This window comes from Bacillus rossius, chromosome 1 (genome assembly GCF_032445375.1).
Source record: "Bacillus rossius redtenbacheri isolate Brsri chromosome 1, Brsri_v3, whole genome shotgun sequence".
Classification (NCBI taxonomy): domain Eukaryota; kingdom Metazoa; phylum Arthropoda; class Insecta; order Phasmatodea; family Bacillidae; genus Bacillus; species Bacillus rossius.
This window is the reverse complement of record NC_086330.1, coordinates 254,379,830-254,399,741: the sequence shown is the minus strand read 5'-3', so window position 1 is coordinate 254,399,741 and position 19,912 is coordinate 254,379,830. Positions and strand designations below refer to the sequence as shown.

General features: G+C 39.4%; 1 protein-coding gene across 1 annotated transcript in view; it reads left to right on the top strand.

The window, feature by feature from the left end:
- Positions 1-19,912, top strand: part of LOC134527169 (beta-1,4-glucuronyltransferase 1-like) — an 83,673-nt gene that overhangs the window by 62,388 nt on the left and 1,373 nt on the right. The window contains exons 3-5 of the mRNA XM_063359574.1: positions 2,193-2,283; positions 3,985-4,228; positions 16,468-16,710. Coding sequence (XP_063215644.1) covers positions 2,193-2,283; positions 3,985-4,228; positions 16,468-16,710 — 578 coding nt within the window. The remainder of the gene's footprint in view (positions 1-2,192; positions 2,284-3,984; positions 4,229-16,467; positions 16,711-19,912) is intronic.

Genomic DNA, 19,912 nt, shown 5'->3' with positions numbered 1-19,912 from the left:
TTCGTGGCATTGTGACTCCAGCTTTACACTTGTCAGTCCAGTGTATGAATTATATTCCATCCACATCCATGCAATAACGTTTATGCAAACATTGAACATTGTTTCACATTAATTTGCTTTCATTTCCCAAACATCTATTCAATAAAAAAATGTACAATCTGAAAAGTAGAAAAAAAATCGTGCAGACATTTACTACATATTTTGGTTAGCTTTGATTTTTTTTTAAAGATATTATTCAGAGACTGAAAATCTAAAAATGTATTAGCCTCCAAAAACTTAAGTTATTTATTTAAACAAGTATTTTCCTAATAATATAAAAATAGGTTTTTTTTTTACACTCGTGTAGCATATTCCTTCTTTCGGGCTTTCTTCATGTGCCCCTTGTGACACTATCAGCTGGATATTTTGTAAATATATGTAATGATTATTTTTTATTTAATATTGAGTTTTATTACAGTTTTATTGATTACTGATATTTACATTAATAATAATTAATCGTACTTCAAAATGTCTGATCACAAAACACTAGCATTTAAAAATGTTTATTCTCAAGTCACTCAATGTCTGCCAAGTTCCACAGTTCGCACTCCTCACCGGAGCTAATCTCAACAGTGGTTTTCCCCTTACCTCGCGCCTGTCCACACACACAGTCTCGCGTCACTCAGTCACTGTACTCTCACGATCCAGTCGAACTCCGCGTCGCGCCACTCTCAGTACTCTCAGTACTCCCAGTACAGCCGATGTCGCACTTCCCTTTGCTCGTGGAACTCTCGGGACTTCGGAACTGTCGCGGGACTCACTCGGAATCCGCTCAGAACTCTCGCCGCACTCTCGCGGCACACTCCGTCGCTGAACTCGGCACTCACACGGCACTCTCACTCGGAACTCTAGTGAAGGCCAGCGTCGCTGCTTGAGTACTCTGGCGCCCTTCTCGAACCGACGAGTCGCGTCAACCCGGGCCGACCCGACGCCCGATCAGTCTATAATAGCGTCACTCGCTCACGCCACTTCACGCGATGGCCCACGGAATTCCCAAGGTCGCTCAGCGATAGATAACAGCGCCGTGGCAGGATGTGCCGTGAGCAGAGGGGCAAAGGGGTAGCGACCACCCTTGTAATCTGGCCAGGCGCGCGTGGCATGCCTTACGTCAGCGGGCCACACGTGGCCGTGCAAGGTCGCCAGCCAGCGCCGAACCTGGCATCGCAGTCTGGTCTCTCGCGTTCGTATTGGTAATGTTGTAGAAAAGTAATTTTTTTAAGATCTTGGGAAGGTTTAAAGGAAGTTGTTAAACGATGGTAATTGTAATTTACTGAAGAATAGGAATTAAATGTTTTAAGTTGGCAAGGAGAAAAGACAGCAGTAACTTTGGAAACTTTCGACCCGAAATTAATAAAATGCATTTATTCTTTATAAAGTAGATTAAGTGGTTGTAAATATTTTTTTAGTGTTAGTTTAGAATTATAATTTTTTATAATGGTTACTATTTATGTAGGTATTTATTTTAGTGGATCTTTGGACTCTCTAATTACGCGTGTTTTTTTTTTTTTGCGGGTGTAGTTTATTCAAGTGTTTCGGTGCGGCGCTAGTGCGCTCGTGAAGTAGGCAGTCTGTTGTGTGCAGAGATTAGGAAAGGGTACAGAAGATGGACCATTAGTCATCATACTTGAGCGATTGATCTTCCATTTTGTCTAATTTTCACAAACCAATATGGTGATAGTTTGTTTATATGTGTATCAGTAGTTCTAACCTGCTTTTATTATCGACTGTATTTAAGCTGTTCAGAAGAAAATTAGGTCTTAATATTACTGGTTTATATGTTTATATTTATTAAACGTCCAAAACGAATCTTTATAATACAAATGTAATGATATGAGTTGACATTTTTCTCCAATTTAACCTCCAATACAGGTACAGCTGATACATTTGTAAACAAACGGCAGCCATCAATCCCCCTCCCGCCTATAATCGGACCTTATGCTCCACCTGTATACATCCCTAATCTCTGGCGCAGACACGCCGCGACTTGCCACCGGCGGGCGCGCATCGGGCGACGCTGGCCGTGTTTAGCGAGCTTGCTAATACTGTGGCAATGCGTGAAGTGTATTTTCGCACGTCGGGCCGCCATGGGCGAATCAACTATTACGACGTTTTCGCCACTGAGTGTTACGGCATGATGTGGATGACTTCGCCAGCGTGGTTAGCACGCCTACATGGTGCAATTTGGGCCGTGCGTAAGGTCTCGCACGCCAAATCGAGGTACCGTCTTCGCCATGGATATGACAAGTAAGTGAGGCTCCTACAGTATTTAAGTAGCCTCCTAGCCTGAAGATTTTAGCACGTTCTTTGAAAATGCGTGAACTGCATAGTAATTCCCAGCGGTTGTTTATGTCGCAGATATAAACGGTTGTGGAATTTTAGTCAAATTACCAAACTTGTTTTCGTGTTGGCTACAATTTTAAGGAAGTTATTGAATTGTAGAATTTTAAGTCACACCTGAACAGGTCATGAGAAGCAGCTACGGTTTAAAGTGCCCTTGCCCACACAGACTATGAACTGTTATTTTAAGAATTGACAATTTGTTATATTAAGCCCGATCTAGTAATTTGATAGAATTTCAGTAGCCATTTTATATGTTTACAATCTTTTCTCTTTTTGTATGGTTCATATTTTTATAGTTTTTTTTTATTGTGTCAGAAAGATGTAAGTTAACTTTCCTAAGTATTATAATATTGGTAGTTTATTGATATTGGTAGTTTATTTTAGTTGGTATATTAAGGTACTCAATTAATGTCAGTCTCGAGTCTGTATTTTATGGCAATGTATGAAATACAATTACTTATTGTAATATTTTTGATAATGAAGTTGCATGAAACATATTTGAGAGTTGTAAATACTACCATATCTGTACTCCTATATTTTTTGTAACTCTTTTATTTTATTTTTTTGTTAAGTAAATTTATCTTTACCCTTTAAGTAGTAAGAACACATCAGGTAAAAAAGCGGGCTTAGTGAAAAATGTAATAATTTCTTCATGTTTTTGTCCCGTTCAATAGACGCAGCTCTTATTGAGGTGCAGGATTTGTGGACGCTCACCCTGTGGAAGGGGAGTGCATTCATTCCAGTATGTAACAATTATCTAGCTTCTTTCCCGGCTTCACCCAGTCCTGCACTAACCCAGGGGCGGTCCTATGGGAGGGCGATGTGGGCAATGTTAACACCCCCCCCTCCCCATTTCCAACATTGAACTAAAAAGCAAACTCGATGGATTACAAAAAGTCACATGTTCAACGTTTCACCTGACCTTTGAAAACATTCAATATTTGGTCAAATTGACCTATTATTTTGTTCTTTTGTAGTACTACTATGTCTGATTTTCTTAAACGTTAACTTTAAAAAGTCATGAAATCATAGTTCTCATAATGACTTTTTAAGACATCAGGAATACATTTAGATAGCCTTTAAAGGAGTTGTTATGTTTTGTTTTTCCCCAAAATTCTGGATTGTCCACTGGCAGGTATTCCACAGAAACCGTCCCGTCATTGCGGCCTCAACAAAACTCAAACCCGGGCCCACCACTTCGCTAGATCGACAGCGAGGTCTCTCCAGAGGAATCGAATTAGTTGAGGGTTTTTATACTGTTAACAGGATATTAAGTTTGAGAAAATATATCTTAGTTTATGAAACCTCTAAAAAATATAATTTATTGTCACCAAAAGTAACTATCGAACAAGGTATATATCTATCTAGATGCTACTCCACGACATTAAGGGTTATTGCGTTTAACATATAGTTTGATCCTGATATTTAGGCAACTATAACTTTATAAATATTAACTTTAGTTTAATAATACTTGCTGTAACTGAATTTTGTAACTAAAAAAAATTGCCATTAAAGTCATGTATACGCTGCCGATACTCAAAATGTGTTGAAAATTGTAATTAAAGTAATTTTCTAAATGTTGAAAAGCCTGTGCTTATTCCCCAGGCACAAGCATGGCCTGCACTACCCCGTGAACGTGGCTCGCAACATAGCGAGGCACTCCGCCACCACCCGGTATGTGCTGGTCAGCGACATAGAGATGTACCCGAGCGAGAACATCATACCCTGGTTCCTGAAGATGATTGGCCGGCGGCCCACGACACCAGCAAGAGACAGGCCCAGGGTGTACGTGCTGCCCGACTTCGAGGTGCGGCGCAACATCCGGGCGCCCACCACCAAGGCACAGTTGGTGAGTACTCTGGGTAAGAGACGTACAACAAGGCACAGTTGGTAAGTACTCTGGGTAGGAGTCGTACAACAAGGTACAGTTGGTAAGTACTCTGGGTAAGAGTCGTACAACAAGGTACAGTTGGTAAGAACTCTGGGTAAGAGACGTACAACAAGGCACAGTTGGTAAGTACTCTGGGTAAGAGTCGTACAACAAGGCACAGTTGGTAAGTACTCTGGGTAGGAGTCGTACAACAAGGCACAGTTGGTAAGTACTCTGGGTAGGAGTCGTACAACAAGGTACAGTTGGTAAGTACTCTGGGTAAGAGTCGTACAACAAGGTACAGTTGGTAAGAACTCTGGGTAAGAGACGTACAACAAGGCACAGTTGGTAAGTACTCTGGGTAAGAGTCGTACAACAAGGCACAGTTGGTAAGTACTCTGGGTAGGAGTCGTACAACAAGGTACAGTTGGTAAGTACTCTGGGTAAGAGTCGTACAACAAGGTACAGTTGGTAAGAACTCTGGGTAAGAGACGTACAACAAGGCACAGTTGGTAAGTACTCTGGGTAAGAGTCGTACAACAAGGCACAGTTGGTAAGTACTCTGGGTAGGAGTCGTACAACAAGGTACAGTTGGTAAGTACTCTGGGTAAGAGTCGTACAACAAGGTACAGTTGGTAAGAACTCTGGGTAAGAGACGTACAACAAGGCACAGTTGGTAAGTACTCTGGGTAAGAGTCGTACAACAAGGTACAGTTGGTAAGTACTCTGGGTAAGAGTCGTACAACAAGGTACAGTTGGTAAGTTACTCTGGGTAAGAATCGTGCTCCAAGGTATGCCTGCTTATTAACATAACTGTAAAGGAATGGTGTTATATTACACAAAATTCATGTGGCAGAAGTGTCTATGCCGATACTAGTGTGATTTTACACCAATGTGTATTGGTGTATTTTTAATATTCTGTTCAATTAAAAATACTATATAAAGGAGGGTAAAAGTACAATTGCTTTGGTTTGGTAAATATGTCATAGCAGTTGGTGTATTTTTACTCTTTGATATTTAAATTTACATATGCATGCATGTGTATATTTAACACAACTGTTAGTTAATTTCATGCTGAGAAATTTACAATAAAACTGAACAAGTTAATTTTTATTACTTCCAAAAAAATTGAATTTTTGTAGATTTTAGCTGTTTATTAACAATTTGTTCTTCAGAGCAGTTTTTTTTTAATTTTATCACTTTAATTGTTTAAAGTAAACTCTTACAACAATCTGAGTGACGTGGCGAAGTATTCAACGCACGACAGTATGGTTATTAATTTAGCATATTAACCTCTCGTCAATCGTGCACCTCAATGAATCATTGTTTAATAGGAATATAACTTCCGTAACTTATGTTCATTCAATGGGGTTTTGTCAGTATAAAAGCCAAACTATTTTTGCAGTTCCTTGGTATTTGTAATTTTACTGTGACAAGTAGTTTGCACTGTTCAACTGACGTATGTGTGTATTTACAAGTAATGTCAAAATATCAGGGCACTGATTAACTTAACACTGTAGGTGTAATTTCATCTATACATCCAAATGTGTAATTTAACATGTAAGTTACTGTAATGGCAGGTGTATATTCGGGTATTTAAATCGAAGTCTGTAGCATTATTTGCTTTTTGGAAGTATTGGGTTTTCCAAATTACATGAAAAAAAAATTAAACCTTTGTAAATTAAATTTTACGATTTATTTTTACAGTTAAAGCGCTTTCTAGCGCTGGTTTTGTAAAGTTTTTAGACTAATATGTGAACTATGTTTATCTACTTACTTACAACACTTTTATTAATGAAAATATTCGCCAACTAACCTCATTTAAGATTAAACAGTGGTTGTCATTCCACAAAGTAAAAATAAAAATTTCTTGAAGAATATCTTTCTGGTCGCACATGTAAACAATGTTCGTATTTCACTTGTATTTTAACATCAGTAAAGTTGTAGACGAAAACACTTTAATTTAAAAATACATATCACACATATTTACAATACAACCTCTCCATTCAGATTGCAACTAAAAAGCGTCCCCTCCTTACTGATAATGTGCCTATAAACTGAAAAAAAGAGCTTAAGAAGGCGATAACTTGCATTATATACGTGCTCATTTGAAAAGTATGTTTGATCTCGATATTTTTGTGTTACATACCTAATATCATAGTCAATGTCGAACAAAATCATAACCGTTCCCGTCTTCTCACCACTTGAATAGCTTCTTAGTTTAAAAGTCATTCTAGTAACATATATATGAGTAAAAATGATTTAAAAAGTAATTTAAACTGTTTCAAGCTGTTAGCAAGGGATGAAACCCCGCTGATGACCTAAATAATAACAGGATTTTATAGACTTCTGTAAGGAGAAACATATCGGCAGCTTCACTTAAGTACCTAGTGGGTAAAGACCAAAAAGTAATGTAATACAATTCTTTCGACATAATGCTATTGTAGTTTTGCACTGTTTGTCGTGGGAAAACTTCAAAGATGCAAAATAAAAAATAAAAACGAATATTAAACCCACAGACAAACCTAACTCAGCTGATGTAAATTTTAAATACCAGACAGCACATACAATTCTGTGAAAAGAATGTTGTCATGAAAAAATAACAGCGCAGTCGAACACAGTGGGCTAACAATGACAATACAATTTCAACAATAACAGTAAATGCAGGCCGACAACAACCCTGGACAACAAAGAGAACAGATGAACCCAACGATGAAACTAAACAAGCATTTTGGACAACAAAACGATGACAGCACAGACGAACACGTTAAGCTTCTTATGACAAAAACAGTTGCGAATTTCAGGAAACGGTATCTGTTCTCGTCATCAGACACAAACACACAAAATTAACCATTTCCTTACCTCAATGAAAATATTTTACTACAAATAAAAAAGGAAACACAAATTAGTTTAATACATCCTCACTTTATATCTGCAATTACATATTTCTTTGGTGTAACTTTATTTCTTCCTGGTATGCATGTCTTCAAGATATACATATATTAATTGTGTATTTGTTTACTATTATTTTTCAGTATTTTATAGTTTCATTTTAGTATTTTTTTTAAAAAAAATAAAACTTAGCCTATTTCCATTTGTGCAGTAATGTAGTGCACAGAAATGTCGGAAAATAAATTTTATTAATTTTATCATTTCATTAAATTGTTGACGAAACCAATTTTTGCTCCTTCGATCCGCACATAATGCTATAGCGGATCGTCACCTCTCTAAAGTGTGTGTGTGAATCGGTGCACGCGGGACCAGAATCCACTTTCAGCGCAGAGCAGTGTACGTACGACTGTCGGGGCCGGTGAATCGATTGCACCCGAGCGTCTAATAAATCAATGAACGCCGGCTTCACGCACGAAAAAGTGTCCCGTTACGCACATTGTTCCGTTACGCTGTGTCCCGTTACGCGTATTGTTCCGGTACGCTGTGTCCCGTTACGCTCATTGTTCCGTTACGCTGTGTCCCGTTACGCTCATTGTTTCGGTTACGCTGTGTTCCGTTACGCTGTCGGCGAGTGCAGTAATAATAGGTTATGTTACAATTGACTAAAAAATTATGGTGATTCATATAATTGATGATAGATATATCATTACAGTTTATTTATATGAAAACGTGTTCATAATTATATTTAAACTTTATAGCTAAACGCCAGTTTTTAAAATTAATTACAAGTCATCTACACGTGAACTGTTTCGTCGACTGTTTATAAAGTGAAGTGAAAAGTTAATGTGGTTTTCATTGCTTATTACAACAACAATTTCGACAATAAAGGTTAATTATGCTTGCATTTTAAAAATCTGATAACTAGTATAATTCAAGTATTTATTCTTTAATTGTTAAAATTAAATGATTCAATTTTATTCATAAAAGTATGCATTCATTCATCAATGTTTTGTTATGAAGTTGTCACGTTAAACTATCGTCCGTAAACCGACTTTACCGACAACCAATTTTTTTAAATTATTTTTTTGGGATACGTTTTTTGCAGTTCTTGTGATCGTTACATACTATCGATTCTCAAATTCTGGAGAAACGAATCTGGCGATACCGGTATTTACACAGTTCTGGTTATTCAATAAAAGTTTAGGAGTTGAGTTATTGGGAACTGTTTATTATACCCAGTTCTGGACAGTTCTTGCAATCAATATATAGCTGAAAATGTAACTTTTTTGAATTACAATGCAGGCTGGTCGATGAAATCAATTTTATATTTGTTCTCCGATAAAAACTGCATATTGGATATTGTTTAAAAAAAATGCTTAGTAGATACCTAGTTTTAAAATTTCGTTGCTTTCATACGATTTAATTTTAAAAATCTTTCATTAGCCTATTTCAATTTGTAACCAAAATAAATTAATTATAATATAAATATTCAACCTAGCATAGTTTTTGGGCTTATGTTACAATATAGTGGTCTTTTTATAACATAATTGACGGTTAATATGAGTTTTACCAGAATTCTCAAATAACAGTTATTCAATAACAGTTTAAATATCCTATTATTCACCAAGAACTGTTATGAAAATAACTATTACAGAAAAATAACCATTAAGATCATCACTAGATGTAATTTAGCTGCTGTTGCTGTTGCTCATCCTCGTGCTACATAGGTTACTATGGGTTCAATGCAGGTATTATAAAGGATTAAGTTAATTTTAACTATATTAAAGTGTTGTCTACGTTTTTTTTTTCCTAACCTAACTAATTACTAAGTGTATTTGGGAGGGGTATGGGTAGGGAAGACTCTAAGTGCGTCTCAGGCCGAAGCCTATACGCTCTAGGCATGCAGGTTATGAACCATGCAGGAGAGGAAGCATGCATCATGTGCTAGGAGGGGATTGGCCAGCCATGGCAACGTTTTAGCCATGACTAACTCCCCTCACTGACTATTCTAAGTTAAAACTAGATAAGTTGGGCCCAGGTAAAACCTGCATAGACACAGGGAAAACCCTGGACACTGACATGCGGGATGCAAAATTTCATGCATTAATTACAAGCAGGTTGGTTACAGGAAACAGAAGGATGGTTCTGGAAGAAGAGTTGGACAGAGTAGAAAGACTATTATGCAAATGGGCGGGAGCTTGGGCATTTTGTCCGCATTTGGATTTGGTGGCACTGTTTGTTTTGGGGGCGACTTTAGTCGTTTCCCACCAGGCTGCCAGCCAGCCTAGACTAAGTGAAGAAGGGGGGAAATTCGTGTGCGATGTTGTCTAAAAGCTTGTATTAGCTATTTATAATTCAATGTTGTACATTAGTATATGACCTGCATTTACATGACACATGTACATAGGGGATTTTAACCTCGTACCTTTTTTACACAAGTATACAACACCTAATTATAACATAAAGAGGATTCAATATTCATCCTAGATAACTGTAGACGATGTTACAAGCCAATTTAGCATACTGTTTTTAATTTAATGCAACACCCATCTGTGGGCAACTCATGACACTAAACTTTCCATAGGTGTAAAGGGCTGCAATCAGGGCCGGCGCGTCCATATAGGCGAACTAGGCAACCGCCTAGGGCGCCAAGTAGCTGGGGGTGGCGCAGCACGACACATAACAGCTGATATAATATGTTTAACAGTTTGGAATGTTTATATTGATGTAAGTAATTATTTAAAGTCCACGGTGACCTGTTTATGATTTGTAATAAGTAAAAAAGTAAAAAAAAAAACCTACTTACATTTGATTGTTGACAAAATCTTAGGCTTACGTGATGTTTGAGGCAAGGAAAATTTTTTTTGGGGTGTCTGCGGGAGGGGGGGGGGGGAGCGTTAAGGTTTTTCGCCTAGGGCGCCAATTTACCTTGCACCGGCCCTGGCTGCAATGCACACTCGGTGAGAAGATTGTCCCGACTGTATTGTAGCGTCGGTCGAGGCCAAAATGATGGACATGAAAAATTCTTTCATTTGATACTGCTCGAAGACTTTCGGGATCCACCCTTTCGTAACCCATGTGGCTTCTAACTTAAGGGCGAGTGCAAATTTAATTAATCTATTTTTACTTTGTTATTAACTGTCCATGTGGTATGTGCTTTATTTTTGTATCTGCAGATTGTGATTTAGGATCATGTTTGGTAGTGTAACCACTGGGGGATTGTTACTACATGTAATGGTGTTGTAATTTATGTATGTCCTGTCAAGTTGCCTGCCGTGATTATTATCTTTATGCCTTTTCAATTCAATGCAGTGTGTCAGTGACATCTGTCCATCTACCATTTGGTCTACGACCCGACAACCTGCAATCAACTAGTAGCATAAAGATGCTCTCGTTAGTTACAACCTCATGACTAATTAATATGTGATGCACCGATCCATGGCTCCAGGTTTAGACAGGTTATGTCTAAGGCAGCACAATGTACGAGGGCTGATTTATCAATAAATACAATCTTATCAGAATTTCTGAATTGAAGATTTCGTGATTAACATTTACTAATAGTATAGCATTCCTGATGGCTATAACAGCCAGGTGTATCTCTGTCCGACCATCACCTGCTGTCTGGCAGTCACATGGCGACATCACACACCAAGTAAGTGTTCATGCTCTATGTGTGAACTAACTCACAGAGACTGTAATCAAAAGCTATTTGGTACCCTTAGCATCAACATCATTAATTCGGTAGAAGGTGACAAGTCATCAAATGGCGCCCAAATTGTATGGAATTAATTAACAGCAAAACATTAAGTAAAACAAGGCAGAGATAAGCATAGGAATGGCATAAATCTTAGTTTAGAGATAAGACAGCAAGTGTGATGGAAAACTCACTAGCCCGCACTCCTAGCTGGCACCAATTAACGGTAATTGGCGAGGAATATGGATCACACCATCCCATCTCTCAAACCCCTTAGACGAGCAGTCGAGCACCAAGAGGGATGGACAGTTTCACCACCTCCGCCCATATGCCAAGTACTTTTGAACATGCCCAAAGCAACTCCACTAAGCCTCAGCCAAGATGAACCGAGCCAGGCCAAACAAAGCCGAGCTGGCTCACTTGACCACATCTCGAACCCACACCAGCATCCATGAGATGTGTGTGTACAACGGAGCCGCTCATCCAAGAGTCAGGAGGAGCGATCTTCTCTACCTACCTATGCCCGAACCGAAGTGACTGCCCGCCAATCGAGCCGGACATTCGCATACTGTGAAATGCATACAGGCGCTGACATTTTCAACAGCATGGAGATGTTATGAGGCAGCTGCTAAAAGCTGCATTCCACTAGGTACAACACTGTTAAGTACTGCCAACTGTACTGGGTATACCAGACAGCATGCGTGAAAATGGCCCATACCGAGAAGAACATGGCAGATGCGCCGTGCGCAGCAAGCCAGAGTCCAGGATGCGAGGTGAGATGGCTAAATGCAAGCAGTGCGGCAAAATCAAACACTGTGAATTAACAGATGCAATCAATGTTTATCTGTTCCCATGCATTGAGTGTGAGGAGCATGTGTGCAAATTGCTATGTTTACAATTAGCATTAGTGCATTCACCATCTGAGTGGATACATCACCCACCCAGAGTTAATGGGATACGCCCACAAGGACCCATGTTTCTTTCTATATGTGTCAAAGATAAGCTTGGTGTGAGACAATGTAGCACATGAAGAATGGGCGGAGCAGGTGAATGGACAACTGTGCTGGGATGTATGCACCTGGTGGTTCAAATGGGAGAATAATAAATGGACTGAAAGAACTACATCTCCTGGCTAGAGGTCCATTTCAATGATACATGCATCCAGACCCAATCCCCAAGCAAACTGTTCACCCGCGGGCAAGGAAGTGGCGAAATCGTAGAGGTGTTTGTACATAGTAAACTCTGGATTTACCATCGCCTTTTACCCAATCTTTACGCTGGCGACATATTCCCGTGCATAATGAAACAGCTGTTACAGCCATTTTTGCATGGAGCAGAACTTGAAGGCATCGCGATCCACTAAATGTGTATTGATGCCCTGCCTGGCCCCACTGGCACAAAAAACTGTGGGGCCCTAGGACACACTGGCTATCATTCTGTAAATAGGGCCATCGCCACTATGGGAACACTAACGACTCTCTGCTTGGACCTCAGGGTGGGGGTGCATAATAGGCACATCAGTCCAGCCAGGTCACATGAAAAATGCACCAAGAGCAGACCTCATGGTGTGCAGGACAGGCGCCCACTTCTCTGTCGCTACTGTCCCATCCCAGTGATCACTGGCACAATGTGTGTCTGACCCGCGAAGTACTCTGGCAATCGCGGGGATGAGATCCCACTCCTCGAGTAAATGCCAACTTGTTGAGCGGTTACAAAACTGGCCATTGATTTATGACCCCCTGCCCAGCTTGGCTTGGCCGTGTGCCATCCCACTACAATGGACTAGTGGGGACAGAGTGAGACATCACTTACTGGCCCTACCTGAGTCATCATCTGGCAACACTTCCCCATCATTGTTGACCAGTGGTGCTGCCCTCCGGGCACTGTTAATGAATTTACCTGCAGCTGTGATGCCCGGACATAGCCCCCAACCTGGGACCAGTGGAAGCGGCCCGCAACACCCATTCGCGACCCACCATGGGTCATGGGTAAACAAAGCCACCCACCAGGCATCACTGAGGCCCCCACTCACAGCCGGGACCCAGAGTAGCACCACCTCAACTGGACCTTTTGGGCCAGAATCTGGGGCAATGGTCCATATCCTGGTCAGGCTCAACAGGCAGCTCATAGCCGCACTAGTGGACACAGCATCGAGCCATACGTGCATCCTGGTCTGCCACATGGATGCCAGAGGTTGGCACCCTCCATCTGGCAACCACAGGAACCAGCTAACTCACAACTGGGTGAGCCCATGTAACAATCGGCATCAGGGATTTTGTAAGAAGTATTAGGTCCCTTTGTTTTGTGGGACCTCTACGATGGCCTCTATAATGCTACCATCGAGGTCCGCGAAGGGACCCATAACGGTCGAACTGTGTACGGCCTGGACCACGCCATACCATCCACGCTGGAAAGCCTCACTCACCTAGCCAACCTCCACCATGGTGCTCCTCTGAGCACGTCGCCTTGTTAGATGCAGTTCTAGAGCAGCAGTACCAAGTATTCGCCACAACTGATCGGTTGCATCACACAAAAATCACCGAACATTGCAACCCCAATACCTCTCACAGCCCCCTGTTCGAGAAGCCATTCTGGTTCTGCCCCCGCGAAATACTCGCCATTAGGGAGCAAATCACCGAGATTCTAGGCGACGCCATCATCGAATCAATGAGTCTTCATACAACTGAACGATCATCATGGCCAGCAAGAAAGACGGTTCCCTTAGGTTCTAGGTCAATAATATCACCATCCCCACACCACCTTCACTCATGCACATTACTGAGGTGCTCACAAGGCTGGGGGATGCTCACATTTTCACCTCGCTGGATCTCAAGTCGGGGTATTGGCAGGTTCCAGAACGACCCGATGATCGCCCCAAGATCATGTTTATGGCGCCCGATGGCATCATTTCAAGTTCTGTGCGATGATATTTGGGCTGATTGATGCTCCCACAGCATTCCAGACCAAGATGGTCTGCATCTTGGATGGGTATGTCGGCCAGTTTTCTACCGCATACATGGATGATGTAACCATCTGGTCCAGGATGTGGGAGGACCACAGGAACTGTATGTGCACTACACATAGCCTTACATGCGCACTGCACAAGTGCCACATTGGCGCCAGGGAGCAGGAATTCTTGGGTAAAATCATCAGTGTCAAGATCAGTCACCCCCTCCCCGAGCAACTGGCACTAATGGATGGTAAGCAGGCCTTCCACACCTGGAAGCAGCTTCAGAAGCTGATGAGGCTGCTCAACTAGCTGCAATTGTTTTTTTCCTAAGTATGCATCTTTAACAGCACCAATGACAGACCTTCTCTCCCCAAAATCAAATTTCTAGTGGATGGAAGCAGCATAATGGGCTCTCACCCTGGTAAAGCAACAGGTTCAGGAATGCCATGCCCTGTCGCGCCTGGTCCCGGACGAGCCCAATCTTCGTCCAGACTGATGCCAGTCAGGACAGCATGGATGTGGTGCTCTGCTAGTTGCAGAATATGCCATGGCCAAATACAGTACCGTAAAGCAACGCTACCATGTCAACAACGAACAGGAGTGCCTTGCGATGGTGTGGGCCCTCAAATGTTACCAACACCATCTTGAGGGAAGACCATTTACCCTGCGTACTGATAGTCAGTGCCTATGGTGGCTAGACTCCACCCAGGGATGGAAGTGCCAATTCACCCAATGGGCTTTGATGCTGCAAAGCTTCACATTCAGTGTCGAGCATATTCTTGGGTGGGAGAACCAGCTGGCAGACGAGATGTCCTGTCACCCCAACTCAGCTGCCACTTTCCAGGATGACAAAGGGTGGGATGACCTCCTGCCCCCGTCCCCTAAACGACTCTATCGTATCACCCCAGTGGCACTATACCCCATACAGAATGCCAACCCCATGTCCCCACCAGGGCTCCCGCTCACCATAGCTACCTTGGTCGACTGCATGTGAATCGCACAGCAGGACAATCTCATCACATAGCATGACATCACTTCATGCAGAGAGCATGCCTTGCTACACCAATGCAGTATGGAAGAGGTGCTGAGAACATGAATATGTGGAAAACACACGTGTTCCCCACTGCACGGCAGGCAGTACTGCATTATTTACACAACTGTACCTAACTGCATTACCTTCCACAGCCTTACCTCCTGTGTTTTCTCTTAGCCACTGCAATATTAGTTAACCTAAATTTATGTGCCAAGGACAAAAAGAACTATAAATAATTTGTTTGGATAAAATCTGCATTGTTACAATATTATTACTTGGGTGTCTGTTGGTGTTAATTTTGTGTGTAGTGTTATTGTGTGTTATTGTTTGTTATGTGATGAAGTGTCACTATATAAGCTTAAAATCATTAAAAATTCAGCACATTTAATTGTATGAACTTTAATATTTTTTTCTATCTTACATATGTATAATTATATTAGGTACCTACTCCACATATTCATGCATACATTAATAGACATTGTTATTACTATAAATCAATGAGTACCTACCTTATATTTCTATGTTTCTTGAACGAAGTTTAAAATATATGGATTACTCCAAACCCAAGAAACATTGAAGTTTAGTCACTATAATTTACATAAAGTACACTAAGCACATTCGATTTAGTGACACCTTAATCAGGTTAATTAAATATTAAATTACTAATGGGTAGTTTATACTTAGTGTATTGATCATGGAACCTAATGGGTACATTCCTTTTTCATGCACCAGTGTTACCATTTACTGGTAACACAGCATGAGTATAAAATCAAAATCTTACTATTTGTGGACATCGTGATTCCATTATAGACACTGACAATATCATGCATAAATATCTGGGGCCCTAACTTTTCTCAGTCTTCAGAAACATAAATATGGATCACTGGTTATTTATAGTTTGTATCTGATTCCCGATAAACATAAAGTTTTTAATAATCCTTTCAATGAAATGTGACTTTATAAAATGTACACCATAGTATATCACAATCACAATTATGTGACAATTACAGTTGCATGATATTATTTGTGAACTAATGTCTTAGTTCAGGCATAAAATAAATAGTAGGTACCTAAATAATTATTAAATCCATGCGTATTTTTATTGCCATCATAATAAAACTGATGTTACTTGTAATACTCTTCTTTTCCTAGACTTTTTACTACCTAACACATAACTAGTTAGCTCTATACTCTTGCTATACAGTAAGATGTTAAAATTTAATATTTTATAATTTTAACAATATGGCACAGGAAAAAGCTACTAATTACTCCATTGGTGTCCGTATTTACACAATTTTGAATATCCTGCCAATTAACAAAACCCTCATATTTATGTGGTATTTTGAAACATTATAGTAAATCTGATGATAAATATCATAAAATGAAACGAGACATAGTACTCTTGTGGTATGAATTGTATGTTTTGTGGCATTCCTGTAAACCTAGTGTGAATAATGCACACAATTTCATTCTTTCATTATGTTCTAGGACTGACAGGGAAAGTGGCCTTATGTTCATAAAAAAGTGAAAAAAAGAGAAAAAAAAAACATTTACAATACAATATGGTTAAATAATGCATTTATTTAAAATCATGTAAACAACATGAAATAATAGAAGCAAAATAATGGATAATGTGTGTTTTGGGTTAGGTGAAACTGTTTTGGAGGCAGCAGGTCCTGCCCTTCCACAAGCAACTGTGCCCGGAGTGCCACCAGGTGCCCCGGCTGAGACAGTGGCTGTCTGCCAGGCCCGGCACGGAGCTGGCGGTGACCTCGGTGGCCAGTCGGCAGGGCGCCCTCAGGTACTGGGAGCCTGTGTACATCGGCACCCGCAGCGAGCCGCGCTACGACGAGCGCTTCACCTGGGAAGGCCAGCGTGACCGCATGGTGCAGGCAAGCATTGGGGCATGGGGACCATTACACGTTCGGAGGTTCTATCCTAAAATATTTTGCTTCGATGATTTCGTTTTATTGATCATGATCTTAAATAACTTTATAGTATAACTATATTTAATTGTTTATAAAATGTTTTATTAACTAAACAAGTCCTTATTTCGTGTTTTGGACATGATTTTTCGACAAGAATATTAATGGCTTTAATCTCAGTTTGTGTGTCACTTCGGCTGAGGATTCGACACCACTTAAAACTCGTAAACTATGAAAGCTACAGAGTTGAAGTAAATATATCTTAGTAGAGAAGATTTTGCTCGTGATCATTACATATGACTCACCAGGTTCAAATTTTCAGTGATGATGTAATGAGGGTTGGTGGGGAGCATCGAATTGAACTCATTGAGAGCTCTAACTCCGAAAGTAATAGCCCGATTTGCGTGATTTTAAATTCAATTTTCTCGTGAGTGAGCACTGAGTGGTGATAGTTGACTGGAATAATAATTATAAAGTCAATAATGTTGGTTTTAGATCCATTAATCGTAAAATGCCTAAGCGAAAACGGGTTATGTTGAAGAAAAGAAAGAAATGAAGCAAAATAATTCGAGCAGAAGCAATTACAAATGCAGAGAAGTGTAGTAGGTATGGAATGAGACAAAAAGTATCAAAGGGAAATGAGCCAGTGGGGTAAAACGAGCCTCGAACGAGGCGCGAAATTTGCACTCGAGCAAGCCTCAGCCATCTTCCTCACGAGAAGCAACGGGGAATGCATAAAATTGCTGGGTAATGGACGTGGATATGCTGTCTGATGATTCTGATGTTGACATGGAGTCAGTTGATCCAGTAGTTGTGAACGATGGGCCAAGTTTGTCGCGATCTGGTGTCGCAATTTTTCTGGCATGGCCATGCGACCTTCACGTAAGACGTTCATCGAATTCACGTCAAAAAATAAAGCAACATCAATTTGTTTAATTATTTTATTTATTTCATATACAAAATTCCAATTCAGTGCAATGGAATTTCATGAAAAAAAAACCCTGGCAGCTGTAGTACAAAATACAGCCTACAAAAGATTATTATTTTAGGAACATCAAGGAAAATATTTGTGTCAGTCCTGACATCTATTGAAAGCATGAAATTGTGTGATATGCAGTTTTAAATTAACAATTAATATATAACCTTTGTTTTAAAACTATTTTTATTTAGTATGCAATTCGTAAATCAATAATAAGTTAGGTCTTCCAAAAATCATAGAAAAATGAGTTTTACATGTTTTGGGAAACCTAATTTTTATTTATTTACAAATTATATTCTTCATACAAAGAGTTTTAAAACAACAGCTGTATACTATCCGTTCCTTCAGAACTATACCTACACTACATTATTTCATGCTTTCAATACAAGCCAAAACTGACATTAAAAAAAATTGGTTGTCTGTAAAGTCGGTTTACGGACGATAGTTTAACGTGACAACGTCATAATAAAACATTGATGAAATGATTACATACTTTTATGAATAAAATTGAATCATTTTTATTGAATTATCACTATTTTGTATGGATACAAAGAAAGAGTAAAATGAAATCTACAATTTAATTGATAAATTTACTTTTATTTGCACTCATTAATTCAAATATGTTTATTACGTTTACGAAGAGATTATTTTAACTATAACTTTTATACATGTTTGCTATTTAACTTCAAGATCGTCGAGAATGTTTTACGGTTTTTCACAATTACACATTTAACGACGAAGTTTGTTGGTCGTGAAATTAAACGTATAATTTAATAAAAATGCTCTTGCAGTTAATAAAATAAGTATTAGTAAGTTTAAGAAAGAAATTCGGCTTTAATCTTCAACCCAGACGCTCGTGGTGCGATGGGGCCGAGATTAAAATTCGTCGAGAATATTTTACGTTTTGATGTCTTCCAGTGCTCAAAATGATATGCAATTGTGGCCCCGGGCTCGAAATTTTATTTATAATTCATTAATAATAACGCCCCTCGTGATAAACAAAGGAAAATATGTATTAACGAGTGCCTGGTTGCCGCGGACGCGGGTACATAGCGCGATTCGTTCGGTTCGCGTCCATCACCGTAGAAGGCAGCACCGTAGGGGAATAATATTATTTCGTTTTTATAATACGATTTTATAACAAATACGCATCCCAAATACACCAAACTTATTTATAATGTGTTACAATATTGTTTAAAACATTGTACAAAATATCCCGGGTGTAATTAAATTATTATGTGTAACTGTAAAACACCATTGTTCGTACAAAAATGTATTTAAAAATTCAACATTACTTTTAAATAACCATACCGATTGTGCTGAAAATCGGTGGACGATCGTTAAATTACATAATAGCCTATTAATAATTCAAACGACGAAAACATGATTGAAAACTCAAATCGATGGTTGTTCCACTCGAGTGGAAGAGAGATGCGGCGCAAGCGTACAATGAGCGTAACGGGACACATCGTAGTGGGACAATGTGCGTTACGGGACACTTTTTCGTGCGTGCAGCCGGCGTTCATCGATTTATTAGACGTCACGTCAAAATTGCCTTTAAGTTCTTAACAATTGTTGAATAAGGATAATTTAAGTTAAAAATTCATAAGCAGTTAAATATCATTATAATTTGAATCTTTTTGTCAATATAGTTGGACTCATTCGTCCTATGTGATCATTAAATGCAATCCTCCTCTTCATCAACATGTCATTTATTTTTTCCTCATGTGTGAAGAGTTCAATGGTTGTGCTAGCTTCGGTATTTGCTCTTTACTTTCATGTAAATGCCCTTGTTTAGCTGATATGCCATTTCCATTTTCCTGATCCGTGCTGCAAAAGCTTCCTTCTTGGAGATGTTAGGCACTATCCATAACCTAGGTATTTGATAATTATAATAAGTTTTAATATTTTCAATTTTACTATTTTTTATTTTTATAAGATCATAAAATACATAGTGTCTTTTGGCAGTATTATTACAGGCATATACATTTTGAAAGAAAATAATAGAAATTATAAACACCCATTACCTATTATTTGAATAAAATGTTTTTAGCTGTGGGTCACTATTGATAACAACACATGAAATTAATTATGTACTATGGTCAAACAGAGCCAAAATGTTTAATGTTAAATATATAAAAAAGATGAAAAAATAGCAGATATTGTGTACTGGAAAGTATATTCCACATG